The sequence below is a fragment of the Lolium rigidum genome, chromosome 3 (assembly GCF_022539505.1).
Source record: "Lolium rigidum isolate FL_2022 chromosome 3, APGP_CSIRO_Lrig_0.1, whole genome shotgun sequence".
NCBI lineage: Eukaryota > Viridiplantae > Streptophyta > Magnoliopsida > Poales > Poaceae > Lolium > Lolium rigidum.
The window spans coordinates 82,911,763-82,939,525 of NC_061510.1; the positions used below are offsets into that span (position 1 = coordinate 82,911,763).

The following is a 27,763-nucleotide window of genomic DNA, read 5'->3' on the forward strand; positions in this document are numbered from 1 at the left end:
CTTCTTGATCATATCACATATATATCTTCAAATAGATGATCTTGATGCCAATACACAAGGTATATCTTTATCTTCATGACATCCATACTTGAATCCAACACATGGAATACAAGTAGTACCTAAGGAATATTCCTTCATATAAACTCAATGAAAACATTAGTCCATAGGGGTTGTCACTAATTACCAAAACCACACATAGGGGCAATATACCCCTACATCCGGTCACTTAGTTCGGAACTTATGGCATGCGAATGTACCCAACGGTAAAATTGGAGGCCACCTATAAAAGAGCATCTACTTCCCCAAGAGGACGATGCCTTATTGTCTCTCACCTCAATTGTTTCGAATATCAAATCTTCCTAGACCTCTCAACCTATTCAACTAAACTCAGTGGTCTTTTAGGTTTTGATGAGAAGACCTAGATCTACCATCCCACTAAAGGAAATTTGATCCCCCCTAGATTCTCTTGTGGAACTTGTTACTATTGGTTGTTTAGGCACCCTAGACGGATGTGGCTTTCATGAAGCTCATTCTTGGTTTTGTTGACTTTGGAGCCTCCAATTTGATTGTGGATATTTCTCCAAAGAGTTGTTAGTGGAAGTGTGGTTGCTGCCTCCAAGGACGCCTCATAGTGGATCATGGCACCATGCATTCCGCGAGGGCACATGGAGAATTAGGTGAGCAATTGTGTATATTGGTGGGAATCGTGCCATCACACTTCTTCATCTGAGACGTACCTCCCCAAAGCTCCAAGATACACCATCTCCACCTTGCGATTATTTCTATCATTTACTTACTTGCACTATATTGTTTACTTATCTATCATATTTTGCAAGTTCTATTTTGTATGCTAGATTGTATCCTCATCATATAGGTTATCCACCTAATTGCATAATCTAGACAACCCAAATTCTTGGTTCCCTAAAATCAAAGAAGTTAAAATTGTTAGCCATCTATTCACCCTCCTCTAGCCCATCGTCTTGATCCTTTCAATAAGAATTTTCCTAAATATATCAATTCAGAACAATAATGCTAAACAAAATGGGACCGTGGAATTTAGAACAAAATTGAGCTAAATATCGCACCTCCAAAGATGATTTGAGCCTAATACAAAACCCTCTTGACCTTAGCCCAGGGCTCGCCGTGAACCGTCGTGCACCCGATGCCCACAACACAACCGAGCACACCAGAGGTAGACACTAATTCCAAACGATTCCTATGACTCGCCCCCATGTCGTCGATGTCATGACCACATGCAAAGATTTATTTTTAGAAAGAGAATATATTAATATCGTGAAGATATCAATTACACCGAGACAAAATGTCCTAAAGACATTACAGATACACACAAACCCCACTACAAAAAAATCCCGCTATGATGATCAAAATCTTGTAGCCACACCACAAACTACTGCCAAGACAACACCCGGAGTCTACGCACTCAAAAAAATGCCTTCAACATGTCCATTGCCAGAAGCAACCAATTAAGGCCAGACCTTGGATTTTCACCCTGGAGCAAGTCTGCCCTCTCAAAACGACGCCTTCAACATGGCTATTGCCACGCACAACCAATTAAAGCAAGACCTTGAATTTTCACCCTGAAAGATAAGAATATGTACTCCTGCTATGCCGTCGTCCCTTCTTGCCGATGTCGCAGTCAAGAAATACCAAGCAAAGTCATGTTCGACGCGAAGACTCAGTCTTCCATTACTATACCTCAGACCTCAGCCACCATAAATATTCTTCGTCACTGTCTTCTCCATGGAAATTAAAAACTGACATGTCCCACGATGGCAACAGATATCGAAGCTCCGCGTCGCTCCCTCCCGAAGCCGCACGATCTGAAATATGGGAAGGCCGAAGATCCCATCACACGAGGAGGAGGAGGCCTCCGCCGCTACCAGTCACGCTTGGAGATGAGAGCCCGCCACCGCCATCTGCCGGGAGGGGCTTTGCCCGTCGGCTTCCTCCATCGCCGGCGGGGAGATGCGGGGAAGGAGGGGTTGGGAGGAGCGGTGGCGGCTAGGGTTTTGCCCTAGCCGCCACCCTGGGATCGATGCGAGCATTTGGTTCTGACCGTCATTGGAAGGGGAAATGGAGAATATATTTGGGAATTTGAGGTTTTGAACAGATGGGTCGAAGGGTTATTTTTTTTAACCATGGGCGATTTTTGGCAAAATAACTAGCCACAGGCGTGTGGCATTTGACGGTGTGTCATGCTGCGCATCAGCACTGCCCGATTTGGACCTGTTTAAACCCGCATTATAAGTTGGTGGAGCAGCTAATTTCGTGTTGGTAGTTCTTGGACTAAAATGCATCCACCACCCAAGTTGTGTACTTCGGGTGTAATTACCATTTATTTCTTCATTCTGAGCAGTTTGCAACTACAATGCGACATCTGGACTTTATCTCGGCAACAAGTTCATCACGCTCAAGTCAATTGCAAAAATATGTGCCCAGCTACTTTATCTCTTCTTTTTGGAAATCATCTTGTGATTAAAGACAAGCATACGCCGGTCACACAAGTAATGAGTTGAACAAAAAACAGGACCACCGGTTCTTTTGAGCAACCCCGCTGCTAAATAAACTGTGCCCCATATTTTGGTGTTTGCCACGATCACTCATTCTGTTTGGTCATGACACACGACATCGAAATGCTCTACCAGCTCACACCCAGCAGCAGGATGAATAGGGAAAAGGATGCCACATTCCACGTGATTGACAAAAGTAGCAGATTGGTGACGAAAGAGATCAAAAGGCAACTGCACCTTTTCAATCAAGTTTGAACATGAGCACAACAGCAAGATGGACGGCCTTTTGTTTCTAGACTCTGAATGGGCAAAAAGAGAATAGATGAGAGCCGGGAGACCAAAAAGAGAAAGGAAAAAAGGATAAGATAAAGTGATTGGACTAGGGCTATACGGACATTACAAAAACATTGAGCCAAATTCTCACTTTCAATCCCAAAGGTCCTACTTTGTATTGTGGGGAAAAAAATTGAGAGTATATTGTGGGAATTTTGAATCTGAAACTAACAACACTTGTGCAAGAAAGTATCGATAGCAGAACATGATATTCCAGGTCAGAACAATACTACTCCTTCCAGTCCAAGATACCTGTCGTGGTTTTAGTTCAAAATTTCATATTTTTGAGCCAGCATTGACAATGGAATCAATGCATGTTAACACTAATAATCAGTACATCATACAGATTAGTACATCTGAATCGACAGATCATAAATTGTAACTATAGCACGCATCTGTTCAGCTCAACGAGCAGCTCTACAACAAGCACCTTATAAGCTAATCCCCCAAAGTTTCAAACATCACCTGGGGATCTTTGCATACTGCTAAAGTAGCATCTTACATAAAGAAGAAGGAAAAAAAAAACACAGCAGCTGTGGCAACTGGAAGAAGAATCTGTAGCCATCATCTTGAATCCTATGATACAATCCTACCATCTCAGCCAAAAATCTAATAGCATACATGAGTGTACCTCCTAATTATCGGACCTATCATGACGCCTCCAATATATCTGGAAAAAAGCAAGAAAATTACGACGAAAATATTAGGCTTCATATTAATCTGCAATGGTTGTAGCAGCTGCCAAGTAATTATGCCTTACATCAGCAGTCAGAAAGTGAAGCCACGGCCATCACGGTTTACAGATTTCCATTTGATTTCTCACCATCAAGCTCTTTAAGCTTTTCCTGCAATCATTACGAACATCTCACACATTTAAGGGTGCAACATTAACTCCGAAGTTCCAGAACGAATGAGGCAATGTGAGGCTAGGGTGATTCAATAGTAGACCTCTGTTAGTAATGTTTACGTAATAGTAAACAGCTCTGATAAACTACTATGTAAAAACAAAAGGCAGAGCTTACATGTAAAGTTGTATTTTCTGAGGTCAAGCTATCACACTTCCCCTGAAGTTGTTTCAGTTCTTCTTTAAGTGCACTGTTCTCTTGCTTTAGCAAATCAGCCCGATTGGCTACTTCCTCCCACTCAGCCTGTAGTATAACACCAGCTATCAGGCAACAAATATTTTTAAATGGAAAACTGTAGGGAAGGCCCAGACGGTAAAATGTTCGTCGAACTGAAACATATTTACAGGATAGGGCAGAAAATGGAGGAGAGAAGGAAAAGGTCTCAGAGAAAAAAGACCGAGAGCTATGCTAAGATTAAAATTGTCAAAGGCAATAACATAGATTTTTTTGAATAATTGCATTCCTATAGAAAAATTCCTCTATGGTGTCATTGGAACAAAGGAATAATCCATCGGGATTCGGTCTATTCCATAGGGATTTGGGGGCAAACAAACATAAGGTCTTACCTATATTTTTTTTCTCTTCCGTGTCAACAATTATACGATTTTCCTATGACGTTTCCTGTGTTTTGAGTTCCTATATGAATCCTATGTTATCAGTTTGTGAATGGTTGAAGTTTTGCTATGCTATTCAAAGGTGGTCACCTATATTCTCTCATGTTTTCTTCTCTTTTATTGAAGCAAATATTTGCACAGATCTTATTCTGCAGAAAAATTGGTTATGGCATCTATATAAGATAATTCTCTGCTACAGAAAACACCAGCTCTATCCTAGACTCGGAGAAAAGTTTGCATGCACACATGCATTGCCAAAGATGGCCATACGTACTTAAGAACCAACCCCATGCAGTCCACCCAAATAGGTTCGACCATATCTAACTCACTGTTGTTTAGGGTTGATTTAGGTGCATCCCCCAAGTTGAGAACTTCTAGTGGCCAGGTATGGTAGAGCAACTGGGCACCAGATCTTATAGAGGTTATGTCTTTGCAATGGATAATTAGCTTAATAAGTTCTGTCTGAAGTCAATCCTGCGGTATCCTCCCTATCATCCTACATTGCTGCAGCTTTCAACTAGAGAACCATCACTAATGTTCTGTTCTCCAACAAACTTGGTCTCTTCTAGATAAGCTTGCTTCCCAGAAGGTGCACATGCTAAAAAAATAACATGAAATGGTTCAGGGGAAATCATGCAAAAATAAGACCTGCTTGCGTAATCTTGAGCGGCGAGCTGATTCCCTGTTTGATTGTTTTCGTTTTTGTCTTTTCACTTCACGCTCATCCTACATTAACAAAAAAAAGGTAAAAGGCAGGGTCCTAGAATAAAATAACTACGAGAACCAAAGTCTGAATAGTAACAAACCTGTATGGCTGGATCACTGAGAACGATATCACGCGAATTTGACGAAGGAGCTGATGTTGGTGCGGCAACAGCTTTGCCATGCACGGCTACAGAAGTAGGAGCACCCCAGTAATCCATTCCCATGTTTACACCAGTTGCTGGGCCAGCCATGGGAGGAGTGACAGGCCAATATGGCATCATAGGGTTAACCACAACTGGCCCAGAGGATGCTTGTGTCGGCTCAGCCGCAGCGCCCTGAGCAGTGACTCCTTTACTGCTAGCATCTGGCCAAAAGAAGCAATCAGATCATCATAGCTGTTTCCTAACACATGAGAAAAACTTGCCAACTACTATATGTATTTTTTAGAACAAAAACATAGTACTTCTTCAATCCTTTTGTTCCCACTAGGCACTGATTACCAATTTTTTAGTGTTACGCTAGAGGGGATTTTAATTCCTACCATTAGCCTGGCCATGCTCAGAACCATCCTTTGTCCGTGAACCCTGTAGGAAAATCAATCGTTTAAATAGGTCTTAGGTTAGCATGACGACTGTCATAACCAGCAATGTACATGACGAGTAGAGGGTAGCATGCATCCTTCTAGTTTGTCCATCAGCTAGAAGGATAATCATATGTTTCAAACAACATGAAGAACACTAAGAATCATAAATCCCGCAAATAAGATACACCTACCAAGGATGCATGCATCAAAAACCTAGATTCACAAATTATGAGGTATCTTACGCTGGAAATGAAGCTGCTGAGGACATAAAGAGAATGACCAACAGTTGATATTAATAGAGTCGAATATAGTAGGTGATGTAACACTACTAATAATCAGCAGTACAGTTGTTAACAGATGCTAGGCATAGGCAAATAATCAAGAATCAACAAAAGGTCTACCATCCTATTTTTCAGGATTGTCACAAAAAATGAAGCTTTATCATTCTTCTAAACCTAGATTCACATTCTTTATTTGCAAAAGATCTGGATCCCGGCAGAAGCTGACTCGGTTGGTTTCCAACTTGGCTATACAGAATTGGTCTGCAACCCTACCAAATAGCACCTCTAAGTACTGGACCAGCGAGTCCAGGCAATAGTCGAAATCAGAAAGTTTGGTGGTTACTCATTTCACTCGAAGACCTCCTATAACAGGAAGAATGGTGAAACAATAGCACGCATTTTTGGAATCTATATCAGGCTACTAACGAGCTTAAGGGAGATAAACATAAAATGTAAACATGATAACTGACATACACTTTTAGAATTCGTACTGCTTCCTTCAGAATAGCTTCCGCTTCCACTCTCACTGCATATCAGATTGTTGAGGATTCATAACTCATCCATCAGCAACACATGAAATGAATAAAATGAATTACCTTTGTGAAGAACCTTCATTGGAGGATGACGCTAAAGGTTTTGCAGGTGGCGTTATACTTTTCACTATAGCTACATCCAGACTACCTACGCTTCCCTTGGATCTCTTCAGTGGAGTCTTCCGCTTATTTTTGTTTGACTTATCTGTCTCTGACCCGCCAGCACCAGGTGTCTAATAATGATGAAACAGAGGGTGAAAATTGAACAAGTGAAGTCATATTCAGTAGGATATAATTAAATAATAGCAATAGTTAACAAGTTTAACAGAAATGTCACCAGAACCGGAATATAAGGACACAGCAGGACACAAAAGAATAAACTTTTGAAAAGCACAAAGAAATAGAGCAGCTAAAAGATACCAATCACTTACAGGAGTTTGAACTGTCCCATTTGGTGCTTGAACAGGATATGGGCTATATGGGTGTGAACCCTGACGTGGAAACAGTTAGAGCTATACAGAAGCATGATAAAATTATACAGCCCAGTAAAATGTAAGAGAGTGGACTACCGGTGGCATATGTGCCTGCTGATATGGTGTGCCTTGGGCATACATCGCTGCATATGGTGGTGTCCCATAAGGAGGCATCATCTGGCACCAGATGAATTAAAATCAAATGTCAAAATACTGATTTCCCCAGACTTTCAGAGGTCATACTAGCTATAGAGGTCCTTCATATGAAAAAACACTAGCAAACCCTATGACCAAAGTTTAAAGGATCTGAATAGCTCGCACATTCATGGAAAAGTTCATGCTACTTTATTACTCATCAACACTCGTGCTACTACTTACACTAGTTCTTGCAGAACAGACTTAAGTGATCATAGTTACTAGCCAGCCAGCAGTTACAACATTATGTCGAAGTAACAGCAATTGAACACTACAACTCTAGAGAATGTACCTGTGGACCCCACATATAAGGATGCCCCTGATGATTTGGAGCCACGGTTGAGTGAAAATAAGCTGGTGGGGTCATTGGTGCCGTACCAGGGACATTATAGTATGCCTAAAGATGCATACTAATTGTTACAATAATAAAAGTATAGATCAATTGAAAAGGAATGCAGGATGGTCTCATTTTAGGAACCTGAAACTGAGACCAGTCAGGATATGCCGTAGGAGGATTAGTAGGTGTACTCTGTTCATTCTGAAACAAGTGAAATAAGGTAAGTGGGTGCCAATAATTACTCTAGCAGTTTCACATTGTTAATACAGACCTGTGTTGCCGAAGATTTCTGAGATTTGGCTCTAGTAGCCACATCTCCCTTTCCCATTACTGTAGCCTCTCCTCTAGTCCTCTATTCCTTTCACCCCCTAAATTACAATAAGGCAGGATTTTCACCTTAAAGCATGAGAAAACAACTTGGGTTGATGGCTATAAGCAACACAGAATAAAGACCATGATAAATCAACAATCATCCATATCAAGAACTCAGATAACATTAACATCATCTCTAAGATAAGAGGCACTCCCTCCGTTCCACATTATTTGTCGCTGATTTGGATGTATCTATACGCAAAATACGGAGGGAGTACATCGGAAATATCTAGGTCTAAGCTACAAAAGTAAAGAGGAAAGTCCTACATCCGACATACCAACCAAGCTCACATCTGGATAGTACTGGTGTCCATGGAACTGTATAACTTTACAAGAAAAGCATGTAACATACCAGATTAGCTTCAGAGATAGGGTGCTACCATAGCTTTTCAATCAACTACGAAAAACAATAGTTTTAAGAGTCGGCTATAATGAAGAAATGGCAAAATGTGTTTACAATTAAAAAGTCATTTGATTATCTCCAATATGGCTTAACATTAGAATATAGTATAATTCATCACCCCATATTCAGCTTGCGAGATTTGGATGACCAAAAATTGTTATTTCTTGTTTCAAAATAACTTAACTCGACAAATCAACGCAAACAACAGCAAAACTGAAAGACAACACTGATTCACCAATACACCAAATCAGACATACATGAAATAAATCTGTAAGTAAAACGACGAACATATAAAGAAAAGATAGTAGCTTCCTATCCACAGGCACCTTTGTTCTTTTATATGTCCTCCGTATATGGAGCGGCGGAGTCTGACCAGCCCTGAACACCGGAGAGAAATTTCTTCTTTATTAGTACCATGGAATAAAATTACAAAAAATAGCATAGAATGTATCAGTAACTTTTGCTAAAACTAAAAGAAAAGAAACACCAATTATACCTTAAAATAAACAGTACCTATAATGTTACATACTAGCAATGCACTTGAAACATATGTATCCAGTGCATGATTAAATGTATACCAACAATAATCAATCAAATAGAAGCAGCATAATGCTGCATGCTACCCTTAGGGGTCACCACAGACTAGTTTTCACAGAGTTCATCGTCAGAGTCCACACTTGATGTATTTTAACTTCTATAAAATTATATACATGGAGCACAAGATTGTATAGGCATTTAGGCCATCATGATGGTGAACTTTGAAACCAAAAATCATTAGGCATTTCAGTAATTGTCTTAATTGGACTCCTGCTTGCTCTTAAGTTGTACACTCATGGCAATGAAAACAGGTATAATTGATAGATGCAGACAGTAGTTATTTAAGGTAACAACTTATGGTGCCATCATCATCCAGCACAGCCGGCCAGCTGCATTTAGCATTATGGGGTCTATCATCATTCATCAGCTATTATTACTCTATTCATGAGCCGTAGCTGTCGACACAAAGATTGCAGTGATGCTTTTACCGCTGACTTAACTCCTATACAATAAACGTGCCGCTGCAAACAAATAGACCCAACTAGAAAAGAGGAACCAAGGCACTTGCATACCTATGTGACCATACAAACTTAGATGAGGGATGAATCTGTCGCCATGGTATCTACCTAAGGAATTCACGCAGTGTTAGAGTATAAAGCTTTCAGTCGTTTACTTTCTTATCGGATGAATTTGTCGGTATGCCAACTGGACTGGGTTTCTTACTGGTGAGACCACAGGAGCATGAAGGTCATGACCTGGGTTCAATTCCTGGAAGGAGGGGTTTGTCTACTTTAAAGGTGCTCCACCTAACTTGCAAATAAATATAGTTTCACATATCAAGACGGCTTCCGATGTGCACATTTCACTATTAGTGTCAATACTAATATGTTAGTAAAAATAATTGAGTGGTCTAGATAATTAGTGCTAAAAGAAACCTGGTTCCGTAGCTTATAAATATCACTACCTTTGGTGAAAAAGCTGCTGAATCGTTTGAGTTCATTTTAAAACCTCTGTCCTTTATGTGCCAATATGCTGGTTTCTTATTTTCTGTTTACCTCTCATCATGTTTTCGCGTAAATCAAGGGGGGATGAAATGTCAAAAATAGCACACCAAACAAAAAATTGCACGGTGTGCATAAAGGACTGACAACAGTCAACGGCAAGGGGGCCCTCGATGGCATCATGGTGACACGTAGCAGAGCAAGTCAGCAAGATAAAGATAGGGACGTCAACCAACTAGAGGTGGAACTTCAGACTTGTTACATGGAACGAACCAATCTTGCTCTTTTTTGGATGCCTCCAGCAAGGATTGAGGCAGGCGATGTTTGATGCTGACTGAGGCAAATTTGAGTGCTATTAAAATGTACCGGAATGGTTTCGTGGCATTTTGCGTAAGTGGTAATGTTCCAGCTCAACACAGCGAATACTTCAACCTAAAACCCTCGGCACGTAACTGGTCAAATTTTAGATTTTTTTGAATAGTTGCATCATACGACAGCTCGGACAGGGTGAGTACCAAGTTTCTGAAGTTTCAAAGGAGAAGTACCTATACTGAATCGTCAAGCAAACTAACTGGTAGAATTTAAAGGCATAAGTTTCGTTGTGACTAAGACTAGGCACTTAAAACTGGCCGGGTATTCACACATGAAGTACTGTAATGGTGACGTCGTGTCAAAGTGATGCTACCCCAGTAGCCAATACGCGTCAGAACAAAATATAACCTACGGGACAACAAACAACAAAAAAACAAGTCAGACGGAGAGGCAAATCCACGGATCCTCGGCAGCAATTCGACACGACAGTCCACGCAATTGCTCCCGAACAGCACGCAGATCTAAGTAGCGCGCTAGGTGGCTCCGAATTCAGGGGCGGATTCGGATTAGATTGCCCGCCGGCGAGAAAAGACCAGAGCAAATCCGGCCGAGCTAGGGCTTACCAGCAGATGGGGTCGGCACGGGCGGACGGATCTCCAGTCCGCGCTGCTCCGGCGGGAAGTGGGGGAGCGGGGAAGGCGTCCTTGGCGGCGGCGAGCTTGCTCCGGTGGGAGGAGGCCGCGGAATTGGGAATTCGGGGCGGAGGCGTGGCGCGTGTATGGAGAGAAAATGGTCCGAGCCGAGCGCACTCCCGAACGCAACGTCAGAGAGACAGGGCGAAGAGGAGGGCGCATGATAAAAAGAGGATTTTTAGTGGCGAAGCGTGCTGTTTTACTACTTGCCCAATTTTCTTTTTCTTATCCTGGGACAGCAAGCAAAAAACCTAGTACTATGGGGTTACCTTTTCAAGTTTCTTTTTTGAAAAGGTAAATGATTGGTCAACTTGTAGATTGAGTGTACTTATGCACAATTACTTACATTATTGTTAGACAACATTATAGCGCGACATTTGGATGGTAAACTTAGCACGTGACGCCGGGCATGTCTCTTTATTTCTCATGTCCCCGCTCTCGCTTCATCTTCTCCTCTAACAAAACCCGCTCGAGGTCTGCCCTGCCTTCTTCAATCAAGATCTGGCTAGTGCCACCTTCGATGGTCTAAGTTGGGACGTTGTCGCACTCAGATCACATATGTCTCTAAGCCGATGTTCATTTTTTACCAAGTCGCAGGAGCAAACTTGATGTTGTCATCGTTCTTCTTCTTCCACCATGGTTCCACTTGACTCTTGTTGGCTCTCGGAATATTTATATCCATAGTTGCTAGCGTTCAAAAAAATTGGATGGTAAAAGTATATCACTAGGGGTAACATGCTGGTACCTTCTGGCAGAAACCGGTCACTTTTTTGGCTGCATGTGCACATACTACTTTCTTATCTTGGTGGTTTCTATAGTGGCACAAAACTCCAAGGACGGTAACATCAGCGAGCCATTAGATTGTTGGGGATGTAGAGATGAAGATTTCTCCAAGACCATATTGCATTTACTTGTTCTCTTAGGGTTTTACACATAATGTTTGATGTTAGATTAGTAAGGACCTTTGCAAGATTCACAAAAGAAGATATGAAATATCATAATATTAAAGAGCGATTTCATACGTGTGTAGAGATCTACTCACTAGGGTGATAACATATCTTTGATATATGAAAGTGTATAAGAGATGTTTAGTAGAAAACAATAATGGAACATAAAGCAAACACATAGGTATAAGGTGCAAACTTACTCTTGTAATTTTTCATGACAAGTTATGATTGTTTGCAAAAAAAACTCAAGATCTATTCAGGTTTCAATTTAAAAAACGTAGCACAGAGACTAAATGTTTTTATAATACGTCTACTCGCATGTTCTTTTGTAAACTTCAAAAACTAAAACTGGGACTTTCACCGAGTGTTTAAACCCGAGTTTGTATGTAACCAGGTTCTAGAAACTTTGATTAGATGTTTAGTGGCACATAACAAATTATATCACGCAAGAGGGCCACTACGAGCATGGAGCCGTGTAGACAACTATGTTCACAATTTCAAATCATGTAAAACTCACATCAGCACAAGAGTGTGATTACTACAAATTTAGTCATATTTGATGATTGAATGAGCACGCTTTAAATGTTCGACACGTGACTAATAGACTATTGTAAAACGTTAAGGAGATACACGGGCACGGGCACGGATGAAAAGCAAGGCCAAGCTTCTGTACTCAAATTCGTTTATGATGATTTACCCCAATACTTGTGGTTGCAAGTTATTAAGGAGACATAATTATGTGTGTATGTGTATTCGTCTGCATGAAAAAAAAAGAGTACCACATACTATTTATGTTTTATACTCTTGCCTTTGTGTCATGGCTTGCATGTTGCATCAATATCGTTTATTTCTTATGCAAAGCATGAAAATTAACACCTAAAGCGGTTGCACTGTTTTCATGCTCTAGCATGGCGATATTATTTCGAAGCCATATTTCCCACTAATGTCTGGAGAAGCATAGGACGACACATTGTCTTTTTTTGGTAAAATTATAGTACTGACTATCATATTAATTACTAGTACTAACTATTAGTATATGCAAAAATGAATTTTCACAAATTACATTGATGATGGGAAAAGCATGCATCAAACTATTGCGCAATATAGGAGGGGGAATAAGAAAGAAGGTGAGGGTGGAACATAAAGATGTAGGGGTTGTTTGGTTTGTGCCCAAGCTAGCCTCGCCAATTCTTGGACGAGCCAATATTTTTGGCAAAGGATTTGCCCACCCCATCATATCATGGATGCAATATCTGAACTACCGCCCAGTTTTTTTTTTTGGCGTGACTTAGGGATGGCAACGGGGACCGTTTACCCGAAACCCGACGGGGTTTTCCTCTATTAGGGGCTGGGTGTGGTATCTAATTTATCCCCATGGGGGTATTAACGGCAAGACTTGCTCCCCGATGGGGAGAGCGGGCGGGGGCGTTCAGACGGTCCCCATACCCGAACCCCGCGGAGCCCCGCATGTGTCGGTAATATCCCACAAATTTAGCTTGTCCTGCTTAATTTCAGCTAAACACGCATTTACGTCCGTCACTAATGCTTGCTTACCTTTCTGGTAATCACGCGATTTGTTGCCAAAATTTTGTCTATATAAACCATTCTTCGGTCAAACCCTCGTTGTGTGAACTATGTGAGTCAAACATAAGTACTCGTTATGTCTTATGTGTGTCAGTGTGTGGTGTTGTGACTCTGCACGTATTAAGTTATTTTTGAGCTTGAATTTCTGCGATATTTTCATGATTTGTCTACTGTTTGTGATGGAGGTGGGGAACCCGTGGATCTGCTATACCCGGTGGGTGATGGGGACGGGGGAAAATAGTCCCCAAGGTGGGGAATGGGGATGGGGACGGGGGAATTTCACAATCACGGGGACGGGGAAGAAAAGGCAGTCCCCGCGCGGGGACAGACCCGTTGCCATTCCTAGCGTGACTCCTGTAAATTGGCATCAATCCAACAAAATCGTAGCAGGCTGAATTTGACGATGTGGGGATACGTGATGGTGGAATGAGAGGGGCTGAATCATATAAAGTATTAGAGAGAAACATGATGGCAACGAGACGTGCGGGAGAGAAGAAGTGAAAGAGGGCGTCAGAAGAGTTAGAAAGAAAGAAGAATTATGAAGTGGAATAGAAAGGAGGAACGTGAAGATGGAGTGGTTGATAGACTTTTTTTTATAGAAACGAGTGTGCTTTATTAACAAACCAAACGTGGAATCAATACAGATTGTCTCCCGGATACAATCTGGTGCCACATCGCGCCACACATACTGACGACCGCTGCATAATTCTGCATACTATTAGTATGGATAACAGAACATGAATTAAAGGAAGCTAACATGAGTTTGCTAGACATTGTAAGACGATTGATTGTCTTTTTTAATCTTTAAGAAAATTGAGCACAAAGTTATTCAAGAGAAAAGGGGAAGGGAGAAAAAACCTAGAAAGAGGAAGAAAAGACCGTTCGCTCGTTACGCGTGCGGCGCGACCGTTCGCTACCAACGACACTTGTTCTCTGGACCGCCCAAAGCCCCTCCCGAACCCTCTCCCGCCGCCGCCGCCGCCGCCGCCGAGCCTCCCTTCCTCCTCCATGGACCTCTCCGACGACTGGCGCTTCCTCTTCCCCGTCTCCTCTATCTTCAACCCGCCGTCGCTCGCCCCGCCGGACGCCGCCCGCGGGCCGCTCCTCTTCTCGCCCCTCCCGCCGCCCGCCCCGCTCCTCTCCCTCCCCTCCCCCTTCCCTCCGCCGCTGCACGCCTCCACCACCGGCGACCTCTTCCACGCCCTCCGCTACTTCCTCTCCTCCACCTCCTTCCTCCCCTACTCCCACCTCCGCTCCCTCTCCGCCCCCCTCCTCGCCGCGCCGTCCCCGCCCTTCCCGCCGCCATCCAATCTGCTCGCGGCCCTCCGCGCCCGCTCCCCCTCGAGCCCCCTCCTCCTCTTCTTCCCCCACGGCAAGAACGCGGAGAAGATCGCGTTCGCCACTCTGGACTCCTCCCTTACCATCCCCGCGCCCCTCGTCGTCCAGAGCGACGGGCTCAAGCACCCTGGCCACCGCATCCTACAGCTCGCCGCCTCCCCTGCACAACCATCCTGGTCGTCAGATCAGGATGACACCCATCTCGAAGGCTTCCTGCTTGCCGCGACTCTCTACTCAGTAAACTGGTTCAGAGTCGAGCCAGGGAACTCGGGCTCCCCGGCGCTCGCACCGCTGGCCAAGCAAGGATTCGATGCCGCTGTCGTGCACACCTGCTGGAGCAAGCATTTTCCATCGCAGTGCGCGGTGATGCTGGAGACCGGGGAGCTGTGCTGGTTCGACCTGGACACACGGCTCGGAGGCAAGGCGAGGGTTGGTCTTGGCAGCAACGGTGACGATGACAATGACGACTTCGGGGACTGGCTGAGCTGCGTGTATGGAGCGCAACCCTGGATGGTGATCGTAGCGAGCACAAAAGCCGTTCTCTCGGTTGATTTGAGGTTTGCTGATCGCGGCGAGTACAAGGTTCTAGCGAGAGTCGGGGTGCCAGGGCTGTTTGAAACCGAGCCGTTCGACGTGATCGAGCATTACCTTGCGTTCTGCAAGGCCGGGTTTGACGATTTCCACATGTCGGTGGTCACGGAGCGTCACTTGATCCTCCTTGACGCGAGGCAGCCGTTGACGCCCGTGTTGTCTTGGCAGCATGGGCTTGACAGGCCGAATCACGTCGCTATGTTCCGCCTATCCGAGTTGAGACCTTCCGAGGAACATGACTGGGCTTCTGATTCAGGTTTTGCCATTTTGGTTGGTTCATTCTGGAACGGGGAGTTCAGCTTGTTCTGCTACGGGCCTAAGGAGCAGGGATGTCCAGACAGTTCTCATTTATATGCATGGGACATTCCTTCACGGCTTTCTCTGACAGGTCAGCATTGTGGTTGCAGCAAAGGAATCATGGAAGAGGTATTCTCAACGCATGTTTCAGGGCGTGGCGGCTATTCTTGCCAGCACGGTGCGAACTCCATCCTTGGCTACTATGTGCTTCCAGATGAGATCTCGGTGTCGGAGCCAACGTCCTCCAGCTTTGCTTTGATCCGGCTGACAGCATCGGGGAAGTTAGAGATGCAACAGTATCGTGCATCTGGAGATTTGCGTGATGACATTGACACCTTATGTGATGAATCAGAACATGCATCCATGGATATTTGTTCACCCAGTTTTGTCGACACTCAGGAAGAAAATGACTCAACCAAACTGCGATTCTTGAAGCTGCGTTTCCTATCTGAATATCTGAAGGGCAATCTATGCAGTGCATTGGCGAAGCATGATACTAATGTTATCGAAGACGGGGAGAAAATTACTATCAGTGAAGATGTGTCAACATTTGCAGAGGAGAACTCTAGATCCAGTTTGCTATCAGTTTCAGATTTTCTATGTAATGCTAGTGTCCCCCTGAACGCTTTTGAAATTGCATGTCAGAGCATATTGAGCGGTCTATCTTCAGATATTCTTCAGATCTCCTTCTCTAAGTACAAGGACATGCTAAAGTCCGATTCAAAAGAAGGCTTATTAGAATATTTAAAAGTTCCTAGATGTTTGCCGCATAATGAACTTCGGCCTTTCCTGCTAGCAAAACCATCAAGCACAGGTGAGAAGCTGACTAGCAAAGTGATATCTCAAAATGCTATTGTTGGACCAGTGCTCCCTGTACCTGTTCTGCTTGCAATGGAAGAGATGAACAAGGGCACAGAAAGCCCTGATGACAGAGAAACTGCAGAAACCGACTTTGTACACGATCGATGTAGTGAAGTTCGTGAAGCCTTTGTTCCTGAAACATCCATTGCTGAGGCAGACTGGTTCTCCCAACAGAAGTTGAATGAAAAGAATTCCTTTTTTGTTTACAGGCCTCGGACTGAGAATAGGTTTACTCTTGATGAAACTGCTATCAAGAAGGAAACAGAAGAGCAAAATGTTGGTGATCGTGAATGTTCTCAAACATCTGCAGCACCATACAAGGATGAGAACTTCTTGGAATTTGTTTGTGGAAAAGTTGGGAGTCCTCATTCTGGGCCTGAACAAGCCACATCTGATTTGTTTGATTTCAGCCCACTGAAGATGAATTTTGATTCCAGAGACCTAAATATTCAGCCTGCTGAAGAAAAAATATACAAATGCTTGAAGAAACAATTTTTAACCTGGCAAAAAAATTTCAAGCCATACCAAGAGTTTTGTAGCTCATATGAAATACAAAAGCCGTCATAATGTCCTGCCATGCTCTATTCAGTTCTAACAGCTATTGTATATTTCCATGTAATTTTATGCATATTGTTGAGAAAAGGGGCACTTGGCTCGATATAGACATAAGGTACTGTTTGTACATTTGCATGCGTATTCCTTCTTATGGTCACAATGCTACAATATCGGGCATTAGATGTAGTGGACATCATTAGAAAGTAAGAAGTGGCTGAATTTGACGCACCCGGCTTAAAATATTGCTGAACTCTGTATCATGTTGTTTTTTATAATGCTTATGTTGGGATAAAATTTTAGCACTGACGAGGCTAGTAATAGAACCCATTTTATTTTCAGAATCGAACTTCAAGTTCACTGTTAACAACGACATATGACCCTAACAAAATTTGTTGCCATCATTGTGTTTCTTTCAAGGTATGCTTGTACTGATATTCACTTTAGCATTGACCAGGGTGGTAGTTAACATACTTTATTTTTAGCACTCAACCTTTTATTTTGTCTTTTATAACACCTGTTACATTGTCACCTTCAGGCTGTTCAGTAGGAATTTCATCGGTGTGATGTTTCTTTTAAGAAGCATGGCGCACTTTTTATAGACGTGCTCTAAGATCAGATTGTTCCTTGGTAATTAACTACGCTTTGTATCATGTTCTAAGCTTTTTGGATGTTTAAGTTGAAGGAAATAGTAGTATCATGCCAAAGAAAACTTTGGTTTATTTAAATGCAAAACCATGTACCATTCTAAAGTGTTTTTAACTAATGGCTAGACAATCTACATGCTTATGATTTTTTAGATTCCGTGGGTTCATTTACTTATATTCATTGTGTTTGCACTTTCTAATGGTACGCTAACAAGAAAAAAGTATTAGGATGACAAAAGAATGAGTGGTACGATAACAATAAAAATTATATCATTAGAAAGTATAGATGTTCTATTTTCTAATGATATAATTTTTGCATTATATAATTTAAATTATATAGGTCAAATTGATGACCTAGGGATACGGGGAAGACTAGTAAACTGAGACGGAGGGAGTACATTGTTTCCATGTTGCCATAGAACAGAGATTACAAATATATGAGAATGACCCTTCACATCTCTGATCATATGCAAATATCATCATACTATCAACATGTAGAGATTTATCGCGAACTTATAGGAAGTATGGTTGCATTTTAATCAGTAATTATCACAAAGAAATATATATTCATTATTGTTGGATGCTATAGTTTGCAGTTTTACGTGAAGAAATACCAATCTTTTTTGCCCCAAGTAGGGCCCTGGTTTTTGAGTGCTGCATGAGAAAAGTTAGCAACACCTTTTTTCTGTTTCATTCTCTAATTGGTGGCAAATATAGTTTCCAGTCCTCGATTTTCATACCCTAATGAATATGGTTAGCATACTAATTTTAAAATACTGTTGCTTTTATGATTTTATATATGATACTTACTCACGATTGAAATATTCATTTGTATATATTTTTGTGGACCCGTGCACAGCTGCTAGGTGATAGTCTTATAATTATCGATCTTATGTTCACCATGTTTGGCGGTTGCAATTACTTTATTTCCTGATTCATTTATGACTGTATGTCATCAATTAAGCTGTGCGAAAATATCAAATTCAGAGTTTTTTGACACCTTTACCGTAGGGGAAGCCCCTACAGTGTAAATTTTATAAATATGGTAAAAAAAAATCTGTACAAAGTCTCAAAGTCCAAAGACTAAAGATATTTTCTCCCAGAGGTAGTTAATTGGAGAAGCATATGCAAAGGCCCAGAGGTAGTAGAGTATAAGTTCAGCAATCGTTTTCTGTCTACTGTGCATGCACTAGACCCAGGGGAAGCTGAGGTCTTTGTTTTTCTTATATATGCTGCAGTATGTTTGCCCTCATGGTATCCAGCTAAATCAGAGGTCTGATTTGTTTTCTCCCCCTGAAATAATTTCCGTATGCATGCCTCTTTTCTTTTATTATATTTGTTTAGAATTTATCATCTATAGTACTGGCAGCATATGTTCATTTATATTGTTGCATATGCCCCCATGGCCTTCCTGCTGCATGCCTTTGACATTCATGGCCAGAGCAATGTTGCTTTGTGATATCGCTGCCGGCAGACATAAATACATCTCCACAAATATAAGGGGCACCAGATATAAATACATCCCCATCAATATAACACCACTCCGTGATGTGTGGAAGGCGGAGCTGCTTCCGTGGCAGTGACATGCAGTACCCTCATTGCTCGGATTTTGGTTCCTGTATAGCTTAGCCATCTCCTTTACTCCCAGATATATACCCATAAGCTGTTTAGAGAGGACAACGTTACAACAATTCAGTACAGAAGTGCTTTTGTATTAATAGTGCAGCTGTGTCGCTATCTCACATCTCCTCCAGCAGCGGTAAGTTAGTATTGAGAAGGGATTTCCGGATAGATAATTAAGTTTGTATGTACTGCCTCTGTTCTCTGAAGAATCAATATTTCCTAGACCCAGAAATATTTTGCCTTCCAAGTTAGGAACAGCCTTCTGGAATGTTACACAAATTTGACAGGTAGCTTATTGAGGCATATATCTAACAAAAACAATCTGAATATGGTTGCTGAATATACCAAGCTGCAATTTTCGAAATACCAAGAGGTTAGGAACAATTTTAATTTTGATTTTTTTCGTATTGTCTTTGAGCTGTTATTCTGGAAAACATTGTGATGTTAAGGAAGTTATCAGTTGATTCATTAAAATTAGGCAGTATTCAAGAGGCTTGATTTGTCTTTTGTTTTTCAATATGTAGGTGTATACTTGATTATGTTATATGGATTTATTCAAACATGGTTCAGCTTTGAGCCTTTGATATAGTTTATGGCATCCAATTGTCATTAATGTGCTGCATTTATTTATGCTCTCAGATAATTATAAAATGACTCTATTTAGTATCGGAAGCCATCACTGCTCTTAAGAACATTATAGGTCCATCATATAGTCTTGCTTACACAACATTTATCATATTGCCCTTGGTTTTCTATGTTTTGCCAACGGTACACAAAAATTAGTGTCTTCACCCCCATCATGGTAGAGTTATCCAGACTCAGTTGCTTATTTTATACCTATGGCGAATTAGTCCAATTTTCCCAGTTTGATAGGACTGCATGGAGATCAGCAATCCATGTGCCGGAACCTTAGTTACTCGGGTTTTTTTTCTTTCTCTCTTTCTCCTTGATTTGGTCTCTGTTTTCTGTTGGGTTTCATATCTAGCCTACCCCAACTTGCTTGGGAAAAAGGCTCCCTTAATACAAAAATAGAAACATCTAAATAAGGCGATGATTATGACCTTTCTTTCTTGGAATTTATTGGGTGTTCTATCTTGATATTTTAGTTAGTCATCTGTGCATGTCATAATTTCAACTAAATATCAGCATAAGTAAATATTTCTTCTCCGATTTGATTTAGTACTGTTGATGTATGATTACCATGGTTGGCTGTCTTTTTTTACCAGTGTTGGCTGTTTTCTTTGTGTAGTGCCTGCGCTATTTTTGAGAGTCTGCAATGCATACAGATGGAATTGTCTTATTTTGATATTTCTAAGTACCCAGACTTAAAAAAAAATGATTGGTAACAACTAACTTTATCTTACAGATTTGCACGACTCTACATCATATAGCTTGCCTCTAATTTCTTCTTAAGAAATCTTAAATGAGTTTATGTTCAGATGGAGTTTTAGAAAAAGGCAGGACATGGGTTTCACATGTTTGATAAGCTTATTTCAGAGTAGAATATTTTAGTGCCATTACTTACTGACTTTAGCCCTCAATTGTACATAAGTCATGGCATATAGATGTGCTTATTTCAGGTCTAGTAGACATTTTTAGTGTCATCTGAGCTCTATACTGATGATTTTTTTACCAATATTTTGAACCTCGATACTGAAAGGAATGAGATCGACGGCGTGTAGCCTACAAGCTGCCCAAACTTTTCATACATGTAAGTTGGTTTTTGTTTGGTTCGCTTCAATAGTGCTTTATTTTTATTTGTCAAACTCCAAATAGGGCATTGCGTGATGCAAGGCCTGAACTGTTTACCTGCATAGCTATTTATAGTGTAAGTATCTTTCACTTTAAGTTAGCTCCAATGGGTGGTAACTTTCTCCTTTGCCTGCTTTTAGTGTTGATTTAGGTTAATGTTCACTTTAGCACACTTTATTTGGAATCAGGACATGCAAATGATCAATTGGTGTGTTTTTCATGGTCAAATAGCAAGTTTGTGCTTCAGTGTGAATAATAGTAATTATAGGCTGTCATTTTCATGTCTACAGTATACACATCCGAGGTCATTGGCGTTGGTTTTTTTCATGTGCTTTTTCGCAAAATTCTGAGATTTGATGGCTTGCCATTTATCTCATTTGTAACAAGGTGTTGCAACAAATTTAGGAAGTAGTCATACGATTTAGCTCCTTGGTTTTGGCAATTAGTATGTTCTATTTAAATGATATTAGATTCTGCGCTACAGATTATTATCTGTTGTACCCTCACACGGTTAGCTTCACGGTTTTTTTTGTAGCTATTTGTTGTTATTGATTGTTCAGTCGGATGGCTGCATGCATTTTCCTGAATATAGCCTTTTTTTTCTTCTTGCGGCTAGGTTAATGGACGCTCCTTACTTCCTTTTTATGCTTGTACCCTTGGCCACCGGAAAATGCTACTAATCAATCTATTGATATCTGCTGTTCTCAATGATGTATGCATGACATATTTATGTAGAACATGTATATTAGCATTGGACTCCATTTTGGTTCCTGATTCGAAATTATTTTGGATGAATCATGTCCACAACCATGCACGCACATCTTTAATATTTCTTAAATGTATTTCAATGTTGTTTATAACATGTTATTTTGGTGGAGCGAGAATGCTGGAATTTGTGCAAAAAGAAGTAGTGGTTGCTCTGGTTACGGGCTGTGGGGTGCCATGCTCTTTCTATGGTTGCACTCTTTGTCTGCATTTTTTTTGCATTTACACAAAATTGTCTTCGTTACAACACTCTTAAGCCCACCTGCTACATGTGGTTCTCAAGTTTGAGTAAATAGATATAACCTCAGTGATCCATCAATCGAACTGATGGTGTACTGGGATATCAGGCTTCGTGGTGCTGTGTTTCCTACTAAGCTGATCAACAAGAAAGGTTGGTGGTTTGAATCAAGCACGAGAGCTGATCCAGCATTCTCTGATGTGGTGTCAGAAGCCAGGTGAGAAGGTGCCAACATGCCTGCAACTAATTCTCACCCTTCCAATTAGAATTGTGTCTGTTCTGGTTTGTTATGTAATTTTGGTGAAGTTAAGTCCTGTTGTTGCCGAGAACACAAACAAAAAAAAAAGTTGGGCTCAATCTGGAAGAGAGAGAGAGATAATAAATTTGATATCCCAAAGATTATTTACCCTGTCGTCAGTTGGGCAAGAACTGAGCTTTACTATTTCGGCATAGACACATGTCTGTGATAAGCCATAAAAAACAAAGCCTAATGACCAACAAAATGTAATATCAGGCTGCTTCGCAAAATAAAACCACGTGTCGTTGGCGTGGCGAAGCACGCATGTCGTGTTTGGATAGCCATCAAAGAACACCTTACTAATTTTTTAGTCATGGCTAAAAGATTGTTTGGGTAGTTGCCAACTTTGTAGCTTGCAAAGGGTTCATTACCAACTGTAGTTTATTTTTTAGGCAATGGCCAACTTGTACGCAAGGAATATCTACCAAAATTTTGGCTATCGCAGGAAGTTCAGAATCTTCCGCCAGTGCTATATGCTAGCACAGAATACTGCAAATCACCACGGCCTCAAATCTAGGAGCAAAACAAGCCATGGTCTCCTCCTAATTTGTTTTTTCACTTGATTATGTCCCCCTCTTTTTTTGATAATCCATTTATTTTAATTCTTTTCAAGCAGCCTTCTTTTTAAAATTAACAGTGTAAGTGTTTACTAGGAAATTCTTATTTCTAAGTCGATGATCCTGAGAGTTGAATATTTATCCAATGGAGATTGAGTAGTTCACATTTTACAAGTTGTACAACTTGGTTCACTTAGAAATAACAGATTTCTTTGGCAACCTACAAAAAGGTTAAAAAAACAAATACTCCCTCCACCCCCCAAAAAAGATACTGCTTTTTTTTTTGATAGAGGGAGTATAATTTTACTAGTAATAAGTGCGTAACTTGGTTGATTTGGAGATAACTATTTCCTAGACCATTAACACAAATAAAGAGCCTAAAAACATAAAAGCTAGCAACAAAAAAAATTTAAGCTGAAACACACAATTTTATGACTGAAGGGCTTATGCCTTCAAGAAACTATAGTGCCAAACAGCTACTGGCCATGCCCTCTGTCCGTGAGTAGACTATGCGCCTGTGGCACAGCTCAAGGGCATCAGGCTCTCACGTCAGATAGTCAAACCACACTCAGCTCTGAACGTAAAACCAATACAAGATGTCCAAATAACTAAGCTTAATCAATAACATTTGCAAAATTGGGAGAGCATAATGAAATGGGGTACATACACTTAGCACCTAAAACACTAGCAACTTTATTCAAGTTGTCCCAGAGAACTCTATAAATCCTCCAAAATAGACCGCTGGAACTAGGAGCCCAAAAAAGAACAGCAAGGTGAAGAGCTGGACAGGCCACGATGAAGAGACTGGCGTTCACTCTCATTGAACAGATCAGGCCTTGGGATTGCGGGATGACGAAACTTTCAGGTCTACCGGGTTACCGCTTCCAACCAAGTCTCTGTAACGCTGCTCCCAGTCATCCAGCTTCCCATTTGCAATGTCAGAATGAATCGCCCTTCGGATCCCTTTTACAACGAAAAAGTACTGGACAAGAGCACCAATGATATCAGGTTAGAGTTCTGTCTGTACAAATAATGATGGGATTTTGCAATTACTATTATCATGTGAATAGCTAACCTGCACTGCAAGGATGAGAGGTATGTACTTCTTCCAGCGATTGTTGGGGTTTGGACCATCGATTAATTTCTGATCAACATGAATGGACTTGCTACCATTTGAGACGACAATAGTAATTTCTTTCATCAGGTTTGGAATCCATGGAGTTCCGTCAGGAAGAATCTGGACACAGTTGTATGAAATCCTTAATTAAATCAAGAAGCTAGGGACAACCAAATGCAAGTCAAATAGAGCATGAAACAGACAAACCTTCGCGCCATTCTCGTTGGTCTTGCACCTTCCACTGTTCTCTACCAAAGCTAATGGCAAGGGATAATCCTATATAAATCATACCAACGTGCTTCCATTAAGAATTAATACTCATATTTCATACACAGAAGACAAATATTTCATAAGATGACTATATGAGAACAGAGTCCGTCGTATATTGACAAATTTGGTTAAGTTGTTGTGAAATAGTTCGCAATTAGAACATATATGAAAGTGAAACCAGAAAACAAAGATTCCAAAAGGTGACTATTTGTCTACCGAATCTAAATAATTACTAAAATGTGTCAAGAACTGAAGCACATGGGAAGGAAGCATAACTGAGAGTTACTGAAAAAATACCAGAAACATAAGGCCACTACATTACCATAATGTAAATGATAGAAAAACTGCACAATGCAAACAAGGTATCACTCCAACCCATATTACTTGTTGCTGAAACAAGTGAACAGAGACACTAAAATGTGTCTAGATACATGCAAAACAGCGACAAGTAATATGGATCGGAGGGAGTATCACATTTTGCAAACTGAAGAGTTGAGATACATGAGCTGTATTTTGCAAACTAAAGAGTTGAGAATCATGGCATGCAAGGATGGCCGAGATAACACTCCTAAACACTGAAACAATTCTAGACTTGGCAGAGTACAGTAGTCAATTCTCCTTTTCTTTCAGGTGGAGCATCGCGCTACATGTCAGAGTTTCAAAACATTATAGATCACAGAAATCCCATTACAGACCAGGTTCAGTTTCATAATGTAAATATCATACGCATGTTAGCACTCAAAGCTACAGCAAAACTCAATAGAGTTTGATGGTTATGAAGCAAAAAAAATAAACCAAAGAGGAGGAAAAAGACACCTTTCATGTAATAGCTACTATCCACTTTAATACTCGTTCCAAGTGTCAAGGACAGAGAGAGCACCAGATAATATCAGCAAAAGCAAGAGAAAATAAATTGATACTCCATCCGTTTTTGTATGCAAGACCACAATCTCATTTTGCCAATACCAAGAAAACAAAGCAAACTACTCCCACCGATTCAAATTACTTGATGCTAATATAGATATCCAGACACATTTTACTTGTAGATACATCCATTTTAGCATCAAGTAATATGGATTAGAGGGAGTAATAAATAGCAAAACTAATCGTTTGGAAACCCTCTTGTGTTCCGGGCTAATAAATCATGTTGCATGTATTGTTAATTTCTCAATGGCTGCATCCAAATGCAATGTACACATTAATGAGCACCATCTTACGAGGTAGGAATCTTATCAATTATTCTAGGAAAGAGATAGTGGTCTTGTAGATGATATAGTTTTGGTAGTGGCCTTGTATTTGACGGAGGGAGTAGTATTTCCAGAAGAGTATTTCAAATGAAAAATTGCAGAACACATGTAGTTTACGCAGAGGAAGCTCCACACAAATTGCAAATAAATGATGGTGTTCTGATATTGCATAAAGAATGACGGAAATGATTGCATAGCAAGTGAATATGTACATTACCGCAGATTCTCGTTTGCCAATTCCTGCACCAGAACGGATGTACCGCAACAGCGAATCTGATCTTCTTTGAAGGAAATCATTATATTCAATTCCATCAGGTGGAGAGAGTTGGGCATGGGTCAGTACAACCAATGTTCTTCGCCAAATGGCCTTTCCAAATGAAGTAGTGATGGCTCTTATAACTTGTTCATCCAATGTATCCATTCTATATGTATCCAGGCGATCCACATACAGGAGGACATCAATGGTCTTCTCCAGAAGAAACCTGCAATACCATTGATTACATGTAAATCCAAGCAGGGGAATAACTTATTATGATATACAGATTGTATCACAACACTAGTGACCAGTTAAGGAAGGAGCATGGACTTTTCTACAGATGCCAATCTACTGAACTACATTCTCAACGGACTATCTTCTTAGGAAAATGAAGAGAAATAAGGCAAACAAGCAGGCATGTATTGGCGGCTTAACCTGATCAGCATCTGAGAAATTGAAGTCCGAAGGGAAACCCAAATATAATATCAAAATCGACAATGCATGATACAGATGCACTCACTACATCATTCGGTAGCACACATACATATCTATCACATGATGTGCTTAAGATAAAATATGTGTGGAGCACGATTTACATAAATACTCGTATCTACCACCAGCTGGCCACGATTTACTATTTAGAACAAAGATGAAATTCAATGCCAGAGTAAAATTAATATACCTGCATCAGGGACATGATTAGCACAAACTTAGACCAAAATCTGTCCACGATTTGTTTAGTTTGATTTGGGGTGTAGAACTCTGTGTCTACCCGTGTAGGAAAAAACTGATATGTTAATGTAGACCCAAGCATTCACCATTCTTATAGGATGTATCAGCACTATGTTACCCCTGACCAATGTGATTTCTATGGGCAATAAACTGTTCTAACTAAATCTAGGGCCTGTATTAACAAAAATAACGACTGGACGTCTTCATAAAGTCATATATTACATACCAACCAAGGATCAGCAATCAACAGTGCAGTAGTTCATGCTGGACCAATGCTCAAGAAATGCAATGAAACGATTGTGCTAATTTTATGAAACAAATAGAACATTCAATTCAGAGCAACCAGGTACTATGAGCCTCTAAGCATCGAAAAAGGCAACCCTCAGTCACGCGGGAGGGATACCCAATGCAATGCCTAATTTTTTTTAAAATTACAGTATCTACAATCGCCTATTCACTTGCAAACAAGTTACCACCCAACATGTGCGTACCTCTTAATGATCTCAACAGCCTGCTCATTGATGTATCCACCTTCAATTAGGCCAGGGGTGTCGATAATGTTCAAGGTGAATCCGGCCCTGGTGCGGGAGCACATCATCGGCCTCAGACCCTCAGACTGCACAGAAATAACATATAAGGATGCACTCCCACACAAGTAAAACCCAGAACAGAGGCACAAACAGAAACATGGCCAGGGACAAATGTGACACCTGGAAGGCGCTGACGTTGGCGACCCTCTCCCCGACAATGGAGTTGACAGTGGACGACTTGCCCACACCGCCCTTCCCCATCACCAGAATCGTCAGTGTGCTCACATTCTAAACATCACAATACAAAAGCAGAACATACAGAATTCCATCAATTTTCGTCAAAACTCACAACGCAGACACAATCATCAGGTCGATTGAATAGCTGGTGTAGGTAAAGAGGGGGCGGATAGACGGGGAATACCTCCTCCTTGAGCTTGCCGAGAAGCTCGTGCAGGCTGGTCTGGGTGGCCGCCGGGAACTGCTGCAGCCCAGTCCACTCGCGGGGTATCGGCGCCGCCATCACCGCGCGCTGCTTCCTTTCCCCTGGCACAAGGACGCGCCCGGGCAAATCAGAAACGTTAACCCAATTCGGTCAAGGCGCGCCGTGGCGGCGGGTGCGGCGGCGGGGAGAGCGCGCGGATGGACTGAGGTGGTTGGTGGAGGGGATGCTTACCGGAAGATACGGAGGCCGGCGCGGCGGGCAGCTAAACCCTAGAAGCGGCGGAGGCGGACGGCGACGGGGAAGAGGAGTCCG

General features: G+C 41.4%; 3 protein-coding genes across 5 annotated transcripts; 1 reads left to right on the forward strand and 2 right to left on the reverse strand.

The window, feature by feature from the left end:
• Positions 1-3,191: 3,191 nt before the first annotated feature.
• On the reverse strand, positions 3,192-10,874 carry LOC124701873 (bZIP transcription factor 1-A-like). Of its 3 annotated transcripts, none has more exons than XM_047233971.1 (15): positions 10,739-10,874; positions 8,592-8,643; positions 7,762-7,858; positions 7,632-7,691; positions 7,446-7,550; positions 7,055-7,135; positions 6,917-6,976; positions 6,549-6,718; positions 6,427-6,478; positions 5,630-5,672; positions 5,190-5,452; positions 5,032-5,109; positions 3,887-4,012; positions 3,625-3,709; positions 3,192-3,534 (listed from the first exon to the last, which is right to left on the reverse strand). In XM_047233971.1, the coding sequence occupies exons 3-14, from the start codon at positions 7,816-7,818 to the stop codon at positions 3,662-3,664; spliced, it is 1,143 nt and encodes a 380-aa protein (XP_047089927.1). In that variant the 5' UTR covers positions 7,819-7,858; positions 8,592-8,643; positions 10,739-10,874; the 3' UTR covers positions 3,192-3,534; positions 3,625-3,661. The 3 variants fall into 3 exon arrangements, with proteins under 3 accessions (XP_047089927.1, XP_047089929.1, XP_047089928.1); XM_047233973.1 differs by having other exon boundaries at positions 7,762-7,886; XM_047233972.1 differs by lacking the exon at positions 10,739-10,874 and adding an exon at positions 9,558-9,579.
• Positions 10,875-14,346: 3,472 nt separating this feature from the next.
• Positions 14,347-17,150, forward strand: LOC124697147. The gene has a single exon (XM_047229780.1). It carries the CDS (start codon positions 14,347-14,349, stop codon positions 16,990-16,992), a length of 2,646 nt encoding a protein of 881 aa, XP_047085736.1. The 3' UTR covers positions 16,993-17,150.
• A 6,305-nt stretch (positions 17,151-23,455) lies between these two features.
• On the reverse strand, positions 23,456-27,531 carry LOC124697149 (translocase of chloroplast 34, chloroplastic-like). The gene is made up of 7 exons (XM_047229782.1): positions 27,431-27,531; positions 27,190-27,297; positions 26,971-27,095; positions 25,709-25,973; positions 24,182-24,250; positions 23,933-24,094; positions 23,456-23,839 (listed from the first exon to the last, which is right to left on the reverse strand). The coding sequence occupies exons 1-7, from the start codon at positions 27,527-27,529 to the stop codon at positions 23,687-23,689; spliced, it is 981 nt and encodes a 326-aa protein (XP_047085738.1). The 5' UTR covers positions 27,530-27,531; the 3' UTR covers positions 23,456-23,686.
• Between the last annotated feature and the right edge of the window lie 232 nt (positions 27,532-27,763).